General features: G+C 40.5%; 1 protein-coding gene across 2 annotated transcripts in view; it reads right to left on the bottom strand.

The window, feature by feature from the left end:
* slc2a9l2 (solute carrier family 2 member 9, like 2) overlaps positions 1-16,247 on the bottom strand; it is a 212,489-nt gene that overhangs the window by 95,776 nt on the left and 100,466 nt on the right. For both annotated transcript variants that reach the window (XM_029682474.2, XM_029682475.2), the window contains one exon: positions 2,882-2,983. In XM_029682474.2, coding sequence (XP_029538334.1) covers positions 2,882-2,983 — 102 coding nt within the window. The remainder of the gene's footprint in view (positions 1-2,881; positions 2,984-16,247) is intronic.

The raw sequence follows: 16,247 nt of genomic DNA, 5'->3' as shown, positions 1-16,247 counted from the left end.
GTTTTAAAACATTTTCCTACGTGTTTATTTTTCACCACTTCCAGTTACATCTGGTCTCCCATCCAGGGACCAACCAGGACTAACCCCGCTTAGCTTCAAATGCCAGCAGTGGAACGCAGGATTCTATCGTGCTGGAATGAATGTGGCAATACTTCCAACTGGAAAAAAGGCAGCGAAAGCAATACCCAGGGTAAGATAACAAAAAAGGTAAAATTGCAATAAAGAGGGAGGCATTTATTTAATTTGGTTATCATAACCAATTATTAATTGAAAACATGTTTTGTTTTTTTGCGTAAAAAATGATTTCCTTGCAATATTTTGTTTTTGCTCTCAATACTTTTGGGTTAATATTATGCTTTCAATTGTATTATTTATTTTGCAATACAAAAAAGGTTGTTCTTGAAGTTTTGATTGATATTATTGACACAAAAGTAACTCTCTCACTAGAGGATTGCACCATATTGATTGCACTGTTGATCTATTAAAAGGTGTTTAAAGTGGTAAAACTTCATTAAAACATGAACCACGTAGGGCCTGTGCCACCAGAGACTCTGGGTTCGAGCCCAGGCTCTGTCGCAGCCGGCCGCGACCGGGAGGTACATGGGGCGACGCACAATTGGCTAGCGTCGCCGGGTTAGGGAGGGTTTGGTAGGGATATCCTTGTCTCATCGCGCACTAGCGACTCCTGTGACGGGCTGACCAGGTCGCTAGGTGTCTGGTGTTTCCTCCGACACATTGGTGCAGCTGGCTTCCGGGTTGGATGCACACTGTTAAGAAGCAGTGCGGCTTGGTTGGGTTGTGTTTCGGAGGATGCATGTTTTTCGACCTTCGTCTCTCCCAAGCCTGTATGGGAGTTGTAGCGATGAGACAAGACAGTAACTACTAACAATTGGATACCATGAAATTGGGGGGAGAAAAAAAACACATGAACCATGTGTTCACCCCAACACAGTTTTGGTAAAAAGCAGAGGCATGGGGCTGGAGAAATGCAACAACTCAAATCCATAGACTATTGTTTTAACCATGTTTTTAGGATATACAGTGTTTGTTTACATTTCATTTGTTTGCAAACATTGAAGTAAATGTGGAGTTTTCTTACAAGTGAAACTGCAAAATAGATTTTCACATGTGGAATTGTAAGTTCTTCACACCCCCAAGCTTTTTTCACATGTGAAACTGCATATATGTTTCTCACATGTGAAAGTTTAACATTTGAAACCGCTAATTTCAAGTGAAACCATAAATCACATGTGAGGTGAAAACAACATGTTTATTCTCCTCACAAGTGAAAATGTGGTGTTAACATGTAAACTCTGAATTTAATACATGAAAACAAGGTTTCACATATGATATTTAAACTCAACGTGTCAAAACTGCTATTTCACATCTGAAAAATGCAAATTTGACATTTGACACCCTTTTTTGTAAGGGTGGCTGGAACCCAAGTCTTCAGAATAAATGGCCAGAACTAACCCTTTTTAAACTCCACTGGACAAAATTGAAAACGCAACATGTAAAGTGTTGGTCTCATGTTCATGAGCTGAAATAAAAGATCCCAGAATTTTTTCATACGCACATAAAGCGTATTTCTTTCACATTTTGAGCACAAATTTGTTTAAAATCCATGTTAGTGAGCATTTCCCCTTTGCCAAGATAATCAATCCACCTGACAGGTGTGGCATATCAAGAAGCTGATTAAACAGCATGATCTTTACACAGGTGCCCCTTGAAGTGGGGATTATAAAAGGCAACTGAAAAATGTGCAGTTTTGTCACAACAAAATGCCACAGATGTCTCAAGTTTTGTGGGAGCGTGTGATTGGCATGCTGACTGATGGAATTGTCCATCAGAGCTGTTTCCAGATAATTTAATGTTAATTTCTCTACCAGAAGGCGCCTCCAACATCGTTTTAGAGAATTTGGCAGTACGTCCAACTGGCCTCAAAAACGCTGACCACGTGTAACCACGCCAGCTTAGGAATACTAAAGTATTCAGACCAAGACTTTTCCACATTCTGTTACATTAAAGCCTTATTTTAAAATGTATTCATTGTTTTTTTTCTGAAATATCTTATTGATATAAGTATTCAGACCCTTTACTGCAGAAATGTTTTGGAACCTTTCCCCAGATCTGTGCCTCAACACAATCCTGTCTCAGAGCTCTACGGACAATTCCTTCGACCATATGACTTGGTTTTTGCTCTGACATGCACTGTCAATTGTGGGACCTTACAGGTGCATGCCTTTCCAAATCACGTCCAATCACTTGAATTTACCACAGGTGGACTCCAAGTTGTAGACACATCTCAAGGATGATCAATCGAAACAGGATGCACCTAAGTTCAATTTCGAGTCTCATAGCAAAGGGTCTGAATACTTCTGTAATAAGGTATCTGTTTATTATATATAATACATTTGCAAACATTTCTAAAAACCTGTTGTTACTTTTTCATTACAGGGTATTGTGTGTAAATTGATGAGGAAAAACATGTATTCTATATATTTTAGAATAAGGCTGTAACGTAACAAATGATTCTTATTCTTTTTTATTGGTGGATATGGCATCTTGGGGGAAAACAACTCTTAATATTTATTTGGTTATCATTTTTAGAACCTCCATATTGGTTCCAAAAACACCTATTGCATGATATCAAGAGGTTATATTCCAGGGCATTTATGAAACTGTCAGAAATCAAGGCTTGTAGCAGGTGTTTTGCATTTCTTTGGGAATTTGAACAGCCCAAGGACAACAATGTCACTCTGGAGTTCATGACTTCATTGAATTCCAGTCTTAATAAAAGACAGCAACCTGTTCACTGATGCGGTTGACATGTAGACATGACTCAGAGGAGTGTGTTGCACAGTGGATAGGCTGCACTGACCTGGAAATTGAGAAACACCGTGAGAAGGCCAAAGAAGAAGGCCATGGCGCTGAAGCCGAAGATGAGGAGGGGTCTTCTGCCGATGCGCTCAATCACAAGGCCCTGGGGGAGAGAGAATGGGAGAAAAAAACACTGGAACAGTGAGGAACTAGCAGGACTTGTCCAATTGAACGCTCATTCTAATTCTCTATTGCAAAACATATTTTTTTAATTACTGTAGTCTGTCCTAATTAAACAAAACCTAGCATTGGCATTATTTCATACAATTTTCCACTGTCAATCTAGTACTGGCATAGTATAGACAGGTTTTTTCTCCGGTGAATATATTTCTACCAGTTATTGTGTTCTGTGGTAATAGTTGTGGTATAGGGGATAATAAACTCTAGGGGTTGAGACTGGAGTTTGCGACCGGAGATCGAAACCCTCTCCCAGAAGCTTAGCCAAAGCCCAGGATATTTCCATTCCCAATATGGGGACGAGCATCTGAGCATGAAAGTCATAGCACGACCACCACCTATCCCATGCAGTCGGATTCTGCAATGTCGTTCAAGGGTCACTGGTTACTTTAAAGCAACGCCCCAGGGGTCCCTGGGTGGAAAGAGAGAGACGAGAGAATGTGGACTTGTTCTGTGGATGAGATAGTATCGTCAGTGCTGAAATAAGGCAAACAATGAAAGCCCGAAGTGGGCGGTTCAAGGACAATTGAAATAAATGTATTACTCCCTAATCTATGGATATCACATGACTGGGAATACAGATGTGCACCTGTTGGTCACAGATACCTTTAAAAAAAAAGGTAAGGGCGTGGATCAGAAAACCAGTCAGTATGTGGTGTGACCACCATTTGATTAATGCAGCGCAACATATCCCCCTTGCATAGGATTGATCAGGCTGATGACTGTGGCCTGTGGAATGTTATCCCACTCCTCTTCAATGGCTGTGCGTAGTTGAAGGATATTGTTGGGAACTGAAACACGTTGATCCAGAGCATCCTAAACATGCTCAATGGGTGACATGCCTGGTGAGTATGCAGTCCATGAAAGAACATGGACATTTTGAGCTTCAGGAATTGTGTACAGATCTTTGCGACATGGGGCCGTGCGTGCATTATCATGCAAAACCATGAGGTAATGACGGAGGATGAATGGTACAACAATGGGCCTCAGGATCTCGTCACTGTATCACTGTATCTGTATTCAAATTGGCATCGATAAAATGCAATTGTGTTTGTTGTCCATAGCTTATGCCTGGCAACAGCTCTAGTGGACATTCCTGAAGTCAGCATGCCAATTGCACATGTGGCATTGTGTTATGTGGCAAAACTGCACATTTTAGAGTGGCCTTTTATTTACAAGATGCACCTGTGTAATGAGCATGTTGATTAATCAGCTTCTTGATATGTAACACCTGTCAGGTGGATGGATTATCTTGGCAAAGGATAAATGCTTACTAACAGGAATGAAAACAAAAAACAAAAAATAAATTAGCTTTTTGTGCATATGAAACATTTCTGGGATATTTCATTTTAGCCCATGAAACATGGATACAACACTTTACATGTTGCGTTTATATTTTTGTTCAGTAGTTTAGTTTAGTTTATTAATTCAACCATTTAGAAAAACAAGCACACAACTTGAAAAAGCCATTACATGCACTTCAGTAAAATCATCAAAGATAACGCACAAAGTCTGGGACAGTTGAAGTCAGAAGTTTAAATACACTTAGGTTGGAGTCATTATAACTCATTTTTCAACCACTCCACAAATTATAGTTTTGGCAAGTCGGTTGGGACATTTACTTTGTGCATGACACAAGTCATTTTTCCAACAATTGTTTACAGGCAGATTATTTCACTTATTTCACTTATAATTCACTGTATCACAATTCCAGTGGGTCAGAAGTCTACATACACTAAGTTGACTGTGCCTTTAAACAGCTTAGAAAATTCCAGAAAATGATATCATGGCTTTAGAAGCTGCTGATAAGCTAATTGACATAATTTGAGTCAATTGGAGGTGTACCTGTGGACTTTTTTCAAGGCCTACCTTCAAACTCAGTGCCTCTTTGCTTGACATCATGGGAAAATCTAAAGAAATCAACCAAAACCTCAGAACCTCCACAAGTCTGATTCATCTTTGGGAGCAATTTCCAAACTACTGAAGGTACCACATTCATCTGTACAAACAATAGTACGCAAGTATAAACACCATGGGACCACGCAGCCTTCATTATCGCTCGGAAAAGAGATGTGTAATGTCTCCTAGAGATGAACGTACTTTGGTGTGAAAAGTGCAAATCAATCCCAGAACAGCAAAGGACCTTGTGAAACAGGTACAAAAGTATCTATATCCACAGTAAAAACGAGTCCTATATCGACATAACCTGAAAGGCCGCTCAGCAAGGAAGAAACAACTGCTCCAAAACCTCCATAAATAAACCAGACTATGGATTACACATGGGGACAAAGATCGTACTTTTTGGAGAAATGTCCTCTGGTCTGATGAAACAAAAATAGAACTGTTTGGCCAAAATCACCATTGTTATTTTTGGAGGAAAAAGGGGGAGCCGAAGAACACCATCCCAACCGTGAAGCACGGGGGTGGCAGCATCATGCTGTGGGGGTGCTTTGCTGCAGGAGGGACTGGTGTACTTAACAAAATACATGGCATCATGAGGTAGGAAAATTATGTGGATATATTGAAGCAACATCTCAAGACATCAGTCAGGAAGTTAAAGCTTGGTCGCAAATGGGTCTTCCAAAAGGACAATGACCCCAAGCATACTTCCAAACTTATGGCAAAATGGCTTAAGGACAACAAAGTCAAGGTATTGGAGTGGCCATCACAAAGCCTTGAACGTTTGACCCAAGTTAAACAATTTAAAGGCAATGCTACCAAATACTAATTGAATGTATGTAAACTTCTGATCCACTGAGAATGAGATGAAAGAAATGAAAGCTGAAATAAATCATTCTCTCTACTATTATTCTGACATTTCGCATTCTTAAAATAAAGTGGTGATCCTAACTGACCTAAGACAGGGAATTATTACTCAGATTAAATGTCAGGAATTGTGAAAAATGGAGTTTAAATGTATTTGGCTAAGATGTATGTAAACTTCTGACTTCAACTGTATTTCCTTTGTGGTCCTCTTGAGACAAGATGGCTAGGCAAGATCGAACACAGTTAAACACAGTATAGCATTGAGAAATAGTGGACATTCACATGTGAGCACGTGTGTTTGTTGAAAAGCAGATTGTGTATAAATGCTTGGGGTGTGTACGTGTGTCAGTGCATGTATGTTTGTTGAGTAGTGAGGTGTGTTCTGTGTCTGTGTGCAAACACGCGTGAGAGCATGTGTATTTGTAGACAAATGTGGTCAGTTCTGTGTGTGAGCGTCCATACGCCCTGAAATGGGAGTCTGTGAGTGTGTGTGGTTTGTAGAAAAGCAGGGTTTTGGTCATGCACCAGCAATGGCTTCGTGATCCCAGTCCATCTGGTGCTACGGCTTGAGAAACTTGACTTTACTACTGGTCCCTAAAGGCCTGGAACTTGTCTCACTGATGGTCACATCACTGCACTCAGGCCTCCGCACATGGACCACTAGCCATTATCAAGGCCATATTGGTAGGAGTGTGTGTGTGTGTGTGCCACTACTGGTTATGTTACAGAACTCAGCACCTTGGCGCTTGGACATTCAAGGGGACGTGTGTGCTTGTGTAAAAAAAAAGGCCCACTGTCTGAAGTTGGTTTTATACACTTCAGGGCAATATTCATCCACACTACACTCATAGAAAAAGTTTTTTGGGCTGTCCCCATAGGAGAACCCTTCGAAGAACCCTTGTTGGTTCCAAGTAGAACCCTTTTGGGTTCCATGTAGAACTGTTTTGGGTTCCATGTAGAACCCTTTCCATAGAGGGTTCTACATGGAACCCAAAATGGTTCTACCTGGAACCAAAAATAATTTTACATGGAACCAAAAAGGGTTCTCCCATCGGGACGGCCGAATAACCCTTTTTTATAAGAGTGTAGAGGCACGAGGACAAAATTACTGGCCTCTAATAATTACATCTCTTTACCACATTGCAGTAACGACATTTCCCAATATCAAAACCTATGGAGGAGATGTGAAGTACATTAACATGCATAACTGCTTCATGGACTTGCAGACACTGAACTGTCTTCTCTTTGTGTCAACTGGCATAACCTCCTAGCCCTAGCAGAATGGTTTTAAAAATAAACCACCCTCCGTTCAAACTGCCCAGGCCCACATAGAAGGTCACTTATTATTAACACATATCCAGGGAATGACTCGTGGATGTTTGAGTTTGTTTTCCTTTTCCGGCCCCGGAGGGCACGCGGAGCGACGTTAAACCTGATTTGATGTGCCAGCACACACTCTACATGACATCATCACTCTGACACGCCACCCATAAGGTGTTTCCCCAGCAACGGAGGCAAACAGCAAAAGGGCGATGGCACACTGCATGACAATGGTGTGTGTGTGTGTATATGTGTTTGATAATTAGGTTATTAATGAAAACAAACATATTTATGCTTTAAATAGGCTGAAAGTTCAATATTTACAATATTTTCTGCTGTAACTGTGGTTGTTAATCATGTCCTGCAATGTGCTAATAGAAATGGAAATAATTTGAATAAGTACCAATGTATCATCCTTGACTCTAGAAGAATGGAACTTGATATTTCTTTGTTGAAGTGAGTAACGTTACCACTTGACCCCCGCCTACATGTACATACCTACCTCAACTACCTCGTACCTCGTGTGTTTTTATGTTCTTATTTAACTCTGCATCGTTGGGAAAGAGCTTGTAAGTCAGCATTTCACTGTAAGGTCTACTGCACATGTTGAATTCGGCACATGTGACAAATAAAATTTGATTTGATAAACAATCCTATCCCAGAACATATACAAGACTTAAGGTGAAGACCGAACTCCAGCCTTACTCAACAGTGGTTGATGACTCACTGTCGTTGCCTTCTGGGCCTTTGCGGATCTGCTGGGTAAGGACAGCGGCATCAGGATCTAAATATATCCGGAGACACAAACATACACCCTGCAAGTCCAATTAGAAACAAAAAAGTCAGCAGCGGTTTTCTCAAGCCCAGTACATGCAAGCAATGATGCAGAAGTGGGCATGGAGCGTGTGCAGACAAATATCATCACTTGAACTTCAATACTAAGTCCAGTCCAGTACAGTAAATAATGAGTTGGTTCCTCTATCCTCTCGCTCCAGCTTATCCCACTCTACTGGAGAGCACAGAGATGAACATTTTTGGCAGTATTAATGTGTAGAATTAAAGTTTAAATTCTAAAGAAAAATGATAAAAAGGAACAATGCTTTGATCTTAGATTAAAAGAGTGTGGCTGATGCTTCACAAAGCCTCGCAGTGGTTGACAGACCAAGATGAAAAGGGTTTCCTGTCTTATTTTTGCATGCGCAAAACAAGTTCAGTCTTGAATCATTTTCTCCTCAAGGCTATGTGGCATCGGACGTATTGCACGACACACAAACTTTATCTACAGTGCCTTCAGAAAGTATTCACACCCCATGAACTTTTCCACATTTTGTTGTGTTATAGCCTGAATTTAAAATGTATTCAATTCAGATTTGTTGGTCACTGGCCTAGACACAAAAGGCAATAATGTTGAAGTGGAATTATGTTTTTAAATGTTGTTGTTTAAAAAAAATAATAATAAAGGAAAATATGAAATGTCTTGAAATGTCCATGAAGTATTCTACCATTTTGTTATGGCAAGCCTAAAAATATTCAGGAGTAAAAATGTGCTTAACAAGTCACAATAAGTTGCATGAATTCACTCAATAATAGTGTTTAACATGATAAAAATGACTACCTCATCTCTGTACCCCACCCATACAATTACCTGTAAGGTCCCTCAGTCAAGCACTGACTGAACACTGCAAATAGTCCGGGTAGCCATTTTATTAGCTGTTCAGGAGTCTAATACTTGGGTGCAGAAGCTTTTAAGAAGCCTTTTGGACCTAGACTTGGCGCTCCGGTACCACTTGCCATGCGGTAGTAAAGAGAACCGTCTATGACGAGGGTGGCTGGAGTCTTTGGCAATTGTTAGGGCTGTAATCACAGCTGTAATTGCTGCCTAAGCTTTTACAAAGTATTGACTCAAGGGTGTGAATACTTATGCAACTGCTATATTTCTGTATTTCATTGTCATTAAATTTGCAAAAGATTCTAAAAACATGGCGTATTGTGTGTAGATTGGTGAGAAAAAAATCTATTTAATCCATTTTGAATTCAAGCCGTAACACAACAAAATGTGGAATAAGTCAAGGGGTATGAATACTGAAGGCACAAACCCTTTTCACTAGTTGTTTAACTTGGAATAGTGTGCACTCAAATGTTTCTCAGTCAGCACTTTAGTAGACTGGTTTCCACCAGAATCTAGCCGTATTGCGAGCGACCAATAATGTAGATGTAAATAAACACTCTATAGCATCAAAACAAGGTTAAAACCATCATTTTGATATGGTCTTTCCTTGCATGCATAGTTCTGTCTATGAACTTGAGAGTTGTTACATTTCTCCAGGCCCATCCATCAGCTTTTTACCAAAACACAGGCGGGATGACCGCTTTGTTATTGTTTTAGTTAAGGATTCTAGCTTTTACATATAATTCTGGTAGTCGCAGACTGTTTGCTAAACTATACTTATCAATGTTGCCATATTTTATGATCAACATTACTGCAAAAACATAGCGTTGTAAATCAAATCATATTTGCCCCATGCAGCTCGAATACAACAGGTACAGACTTGCTTATGAGTCAATCGCCAGTTTAAAAAATAATACAAATACTAAATAGTAACACAAGAGGAATAAAATACACAATAATGGAGCTCTATACAGGGAGTACCAGTACCAGATCAATGTGCAGAGGTACGAGGTATTTGAGCTAGATATGTACATGAAGGCAGGGTAAAGTGACTAGGCTTCAAAATATATAATAAAGAAATGTAAAGAACAGAGTAGAAGTGGCATTGATTGATGTGTGTGTGTGTGTGTGTGTGTGTGTGTGTGTGTGTGTGTGTGTGTAAGTGAGCGTGTACATAGTGTGTATACTGTACATACACATGTGAGTGTGCATACAGTCAAGCAAGACAGGGTCAGTGCAGATAGTCCGGGAAACCTTTTAATGAACAGTCTATGGCTAGGGTGGCTGGAGTCCTTGGCAATTTTGGGGAATAGCAATGGGATAATCCATACATTTACAGTGCCAATAATAACAATAAGCATTTATTTGGGCTGCAATCTGAGGTGAAGTTAGTTGCCGATTTCTGAGGCTGGTACCTCTACTGAACGTATTCTTTTTTTTCTTCACCTTTATTTAACCAGGTAGGCCAGTTAAGAACAAGTTCTCATTTACAACTGCGACCTGGCCAAGATAAAGCAAAGTAGTGTGACAAAAACAACAGAGTTACACATGGAATAAACAAACAGAGTCAATAACACAATAGAAAAATATGTATACAGTGTGTGCAAATGAAGTAAGGATGAAGAACACCATCCCGACCGTGAAGCACAGGTGTGGCAGCATCATGTTGAGGGGGTGCTATGCTGCAGGAGGGACTGGTGCACTTCACAAAATAGATGGCACCATGAGGAACAAAAATTCTGTGGATATATTGAAGCAACATCTCAAGACATCAGTCAGGAAGTTGAAGCTTGGTCGCAAATGGGTCTTCCAAATGGACAATGACCCCCAAGCATACTTCCAAAGTTGTGGCAAAATGGCCTAAGGACAACAAAGTCAAGGTATTGGAGTGGCCATCACAAAGGCCTGACCTCAATCCCATAGAACATTTGTGGGCAGAACTGAAAAAGTGTGTGAGTGCAAGGAGGCCTACAAACCTGACTCAGTTACACCAGCTGTCAGGAGGAATGGGCCAAAATGCACCAACTTATTGTGGGAAGCTTGTGGAAGGCTACCCAAAACAATTGACCCAAGTTAAACAATTTAAAGGCAATGCTACCAAATACTAATTGAGTGCATTCTGACCCACTGGGAATGTGATGAAAGAAATGAAAGCTGAAATAAATCATTCTCTGCTATTTTTCTGACATTTCACGTTCTTAAAATAAAGTGGTGATCCTAACTGACCTAAGACAGGGAATTTGAACTAGGATTAAATGTCAGGAATTGTGAAAAACAGAGTTTAAATGTATTAGTTTAAGGTGTATGTAAACTTCCGACTTCAACTCTATACACCCCCCCCACCCCCCCCCACCCCCGCCCACACACACCGGATTCAGACATTGCTCATCCTTATATCTCTAAATTCCATTCTTTAACTTTTTAGATGTGTGTGTATTGTTAGATATTACTACTGGAGCTAGGAACACAAGCATTTTGCTACACCCGCAATAACATCTGCTAAATATGTGTATGCGACCAATAAGATTTGATCTCTTTTTCAGCATAACACCTCGTATCATCCTACCCTCCCTGCTCTTCTCTTCCATAATTACAGATCCTATCGTAATTTCCCTCGAGCAAAAGGGCAGAAGAAAGATACCGTCCCCAGTTCCCACACACTGCGTGTGTGTGTGCCAGCCTAGGAATACTCTTCCCCCAAACTAATTACCAGAACCCGTCACGAAGCGAACGCGCTCTTCTCCCTGACGTAACGTCAGTATTTGGGCTGCAGAGATGATCCACCCTCTGTGCGCACACAGAGAACTCCCAGGGGTTACAGTTAGCCTATTATGCACTGTAATTCCCACATAGGCGCATGTGCTTCCCCGTGTTATACCGCCAATGGCGTCATGATGAGAGATGCAAGCTCTCTTGCGTGGATGGTGTGATTTCTCGAGGCAGGAATAAGATGGAAATAAGAATGGTCCAATACATGTTGAAAAGCACAGTGTGTGTTATATAGTACATTCAGTTTTGGACGTATATCTATGATCATAAAAGAGATTTCAGGAGGATATTGCTCATCATGAATCAAATCATTGTTAGAAATGTGCGTTTATATGAGTGTTCCAAATGGCTGAGTGCAAAATGTTTTATCTATCAACCTTTGATGAATGTTGTTTGCTAGTGAGACCTTTATCATGGCGGGAAGTTTATTTTGATCTGTTACTCTGTTTTGGAGGATAATCCCAGGCTGATGACAATGTTTCAATCTTGAGTTTGGAGTGACTGCAGGTGCCACACTCTCGGGTCATTTTTATGAACTTGTCTGCCGCGTGGCTTTTGAACAGAACTTGAGAAGCCTGGGCTTCCGAGGATAGCACTGATAATAAACCTTGAGTCTAATACTCAAGTCACAATGTCCCTGGATAATCTTTCTTATCCTCTGCTGTACATTTGGGGCAGTAGTGGGATTTTACCCCATTGGCTTATAAACACCAAGTGGGGCACTCAAGTTTAGAGTAGCAGAATATAGCTCCCAGAGCTGTGAGAATACAAGGTGCTCTTTGAGTACAAGTGCAGGGCACTGCACTTAAGAAACCATTTAGCGAAAAACAGCCACCACTTTGCCCCAAAATGAACTATTAATCTGCAATCTGGATAAAGGCCATGCGTTAAAACTCATTGGTAGTTATTTGCAAGTCAATTACTTCTTCTTTAGAAATGTCAAGATAATAAGTAAATAAGCCCTGATCCCGTTTCATATTTTCCTGTGTTACTAACAGATAGCAGCTGTTTTCGTCTCTATATAGATTTCAAAATTGAATAGGGCCCTTCATGTTGTACACTCACAGTTTGCCCTTGTCACACTACTGGGGACATGTGGGGACATGTGGCGAGTTCGATGATACATGGAACTCTACTCAAAAACACTCTTTCCAGTTCAAGTGTTGCACTCATTCCAATTATTTGATCAAGAGACAACCCATTAGAACGCATCATGCATCAAAGACCCCCGCACGATTTGCAGTATTACACTCAGTTTTACACTCTGCTTCTGGCTTCACACGTAAAAGCCCAAGGAGACTACAGTGACGCATACAAAAGTATTCTGAGGTGATAGTTATCCCAGCAGCACACACACTTGCCACTGTGTTTCAAGGACTACAGAACCGTTCACTCCCACAGGGGAGCCGATGCAGAAGAATGCCTTAGAGTGGCGTAACCTTACAGAGAATATAAACCAACCAAGGCACTATAGAAAACTAACAGAAAACAAACAGTAGGTACATTCGATACTCTTACATTGGATCAACACACGTCTGGTTGTATTTATCCGCCATGACAATAGGCATGGGAATAACATGCCTCTCATAGCACGTCACGCAGATAATAATAATACAATTAATTTGGTAACTTTAAACAGAAAGGAAGCTGGAAAAAACACTACGCCACAGGAACATGCCTGAGGAAAGAAACATCAGCCCTGCAAGCAGCAAAAAGCACGCCTGCCTCTACTGTGCCAAGACCTCATATTCCACAACAAGGTATACCAGAAAAAAAGCCAAGCATACTGTACACGTTGAGTTCACAGTCGGTCACTTACAAGATGTCAAATCAAATGTATTTATATGGCCCTTACATCAGCTGATATCTCAAAGTGCTGTACAGAAACCCAGCCTAAAACCCCAAACAGCAAGCAATGCAGGTGTAGAAGCACGGTGGCTAGGAAAAACTCCCTAGAAAGGCCATGAGGGGTGGCCAGTCTTCTTCTGGCTGTGCCAGGTGGAGATTATAACAAAACATGGCCAAGACATGTTCATAAATGACCAGCATGGTGTCACGCCCTGGTCTTATTATTTTGTGTTTTCTTTATGATTTTGGTTAGGCCAGGGTGTGACATGGGTTTATTATGTGGTGTGTTTTGTCTTGGGGTTTTTGTAGGTATTGGGATTGTGGCTTAGTGGGGTTATCTAGTATAGTCTATGGCTGTCTGGAGTGGTTCTCAATCAGAGGCAGGTGTTTATCGTTGTCTCTGATTGGGAACCATATTTAGGCAGCCATATTCTTTGAGTGTTTCGTGGGTGATTGTTCCTGTCTCTGTGTTAGTTTGCACCAGATAGGCTGTTTAGGTTTTTACGTTTGTTGTTTTGTATTGTTTGTGTTTATTCGTTTTATTAAACATGTACCAAAATTGGTCCACCTCTCCTTCACCGCAAGAAAACCATTACACATGGTCAAATAATAATCACAGCAGTTGTCGAGGGTGCAACAGGTCAGCACCTCAGGAGTAAATGTCAGTTGGCATGTACTCCAAATAAGTGGGGACTCGGATTTGGAGGTAGAGGGTAAATATTTATTATGAAGAACATTATTTCAACAGGATACCAAACTATGAAAAATCGAATGCTTAAATTGGAAATAATTATTACTCATCTCAGACATCGTGATCAAGGTACAATTTGGAAAATATGAATTCCCAAACCAGAGTTAGGTAATGTGAAAGAGGATCGTAAAAAGATCTCGTCTTTCAGCTAGCTTCTAATAAGAGGCACACGTCCCTGTATTTCAAAGCTACACAGTATGCATGCTTGGCATTTTCATGAGCTCTGCAAGTCAATAAACTGTTGAATGACAATGTGATGAGAAAAGGATTCAATCATAACCTAACACTAAACATTCCACATGATTGCTTTTTCGTCCACCAAATCAACTGGATGGACAGAGTGCAGGAGAAAAGCTAAAATAGCAAAGGCAGAAAATGATGCTGTGATCGACTGTGTCAAGGAAAAGGACGGAGAGAAAAACTTAACACATACATGATTTGATCACTTTCTTGTCACAGAAAATGTTCCTACGCATCTGGAAATTCAAATTAGCCTCATGATTTAGATAGATTCAATGAAATCCCATAGTTCTCTTTCTCTCCATGCAGGGGCAGTCTAGACATTTCAGACCAGGGCCTGCTAGCAAAATCCTTCTCTCTCTCTCTCTCTCTCTCTCGTTCGCTCAAACACTAAAGCTGCTCCTGGGCGGTTGAAGCTCCCGAACCCGAGAGGTTTAAGGCACTGCATCTCAGTGCTAGAGGCATCACTACAGACCCTGGTTTGATCCCGGGCTGTATCACAACCAGCCGTGATCAGGAGTCCCAAAGGACGGTGCACAATTGGCCCAGCATCGTCCGGGTTCGGGGATGGTTTGGCCGGGGTAGGCCGGCATTGCTAAATGAGACATTGCTCTTAACTGACGTGCCTAATTAAATTTAAAAATGTAAAATTAAGAAATGTGCTACTGCTACAGTAGAGCAAGGTTCTACTTATTGTATCTGAAATGCATCCACGCACATCAACAACCGTTGTTTTATATATACTGAACAAAAATATAAACGCAACATGGAAAGAGTTGGTCCCGTATTTCATGAGCTGAAATAAAAGATCACAGAAATGTTCCATTCGCACAAAAAGAGTATTTCTCAAAAATGTTGAACACAAATTTGTTTATATCCCTGTTAGTGAGTATTTCTCCTTTACCAAACTAATCCATCCACCTGATAGGTGTGGCATATCAAGAAGCTGATTAAACAGCTTGATCCCTACACAGGTGCACCTTGTGCTAGGGACAATAAAAGGCCACTCTAAAATGAGCAGTTTTGTCACAAAACGCCACAGATGTCTCAAGTTTAGAGGAATCGTGCAATTGCAGTAATGTCCACCAGAACTGTTGCCAGATGATTGAATGTAAATCTATCTAACATAAGCCGCCTCCAGTGTCGTTTTAGAGAATTTGGCAGTACGTACAACTTTTGATTTTCCCATGATGTCAAGCAAAGAGGCCCTGAGTTTGAAGGTAGACCTTGAAATAAATCCACAGGTACACCTCCAATTGACTCAAATGATGTCAATTAGCCTACCAGAAGCTTCTAAAGCCATGACATAATTTTCTGGAATTTTCCAAGCTGTTTAAAGGCATAGTCAACTTAGTGTGTGTACACTTCTGACCCACTGGAATTGTGTTACAGTGAATTATAAGTGAAATAATCTGTCTGTAAACAATTGTTGGAAAAATGACTTGTGTTATGCACAAAGTAGATGTCCTAACCGACTTGCGTTTGTGTTTGAAAAACGTGTTTGTGTTTGAAAAACGTGTTTGTGTTTGAAAAACAAGTTTTAATGACGCCAACCTAAGTGTATATTTTGTTGGGTATATATACAGTATGTATACATACATACATACATACATACATACATACATACATACATACATACATACTGTACATATACATATTTTTTAAATATATTTTCCTTTATTATTTCCTGCAAACACTCCCCTAATTGTAGTAAACTAATAAACAACACGTAGGCTTCTACTTCCAGTTTATACATACTATATACATTTTACGCTCAATCTATTTTACAGCTCCATTCAACCCCTCCCATCCATCGCTTAACCCCAT

Source organism: Oncorhynchus nerka, linkage group LG15 (genome assembly GCF_034236695.1).
Source record: "Oncorhynchus nerka isolate Pitt River linkage group LG15, Oner_Uvic_2.0, whole genome shotgun sequence".
Classification (NCBI taxonomy): Eukaryota; Metazoa; Chordata; class Actinopteri; order Salmoniformes; family Salmonidae; genus Oncorhynchus; species Oncorhynchus nerka.
This window is presented reverse-complemented; position numbering and strand designations above follow the sequence as displayed.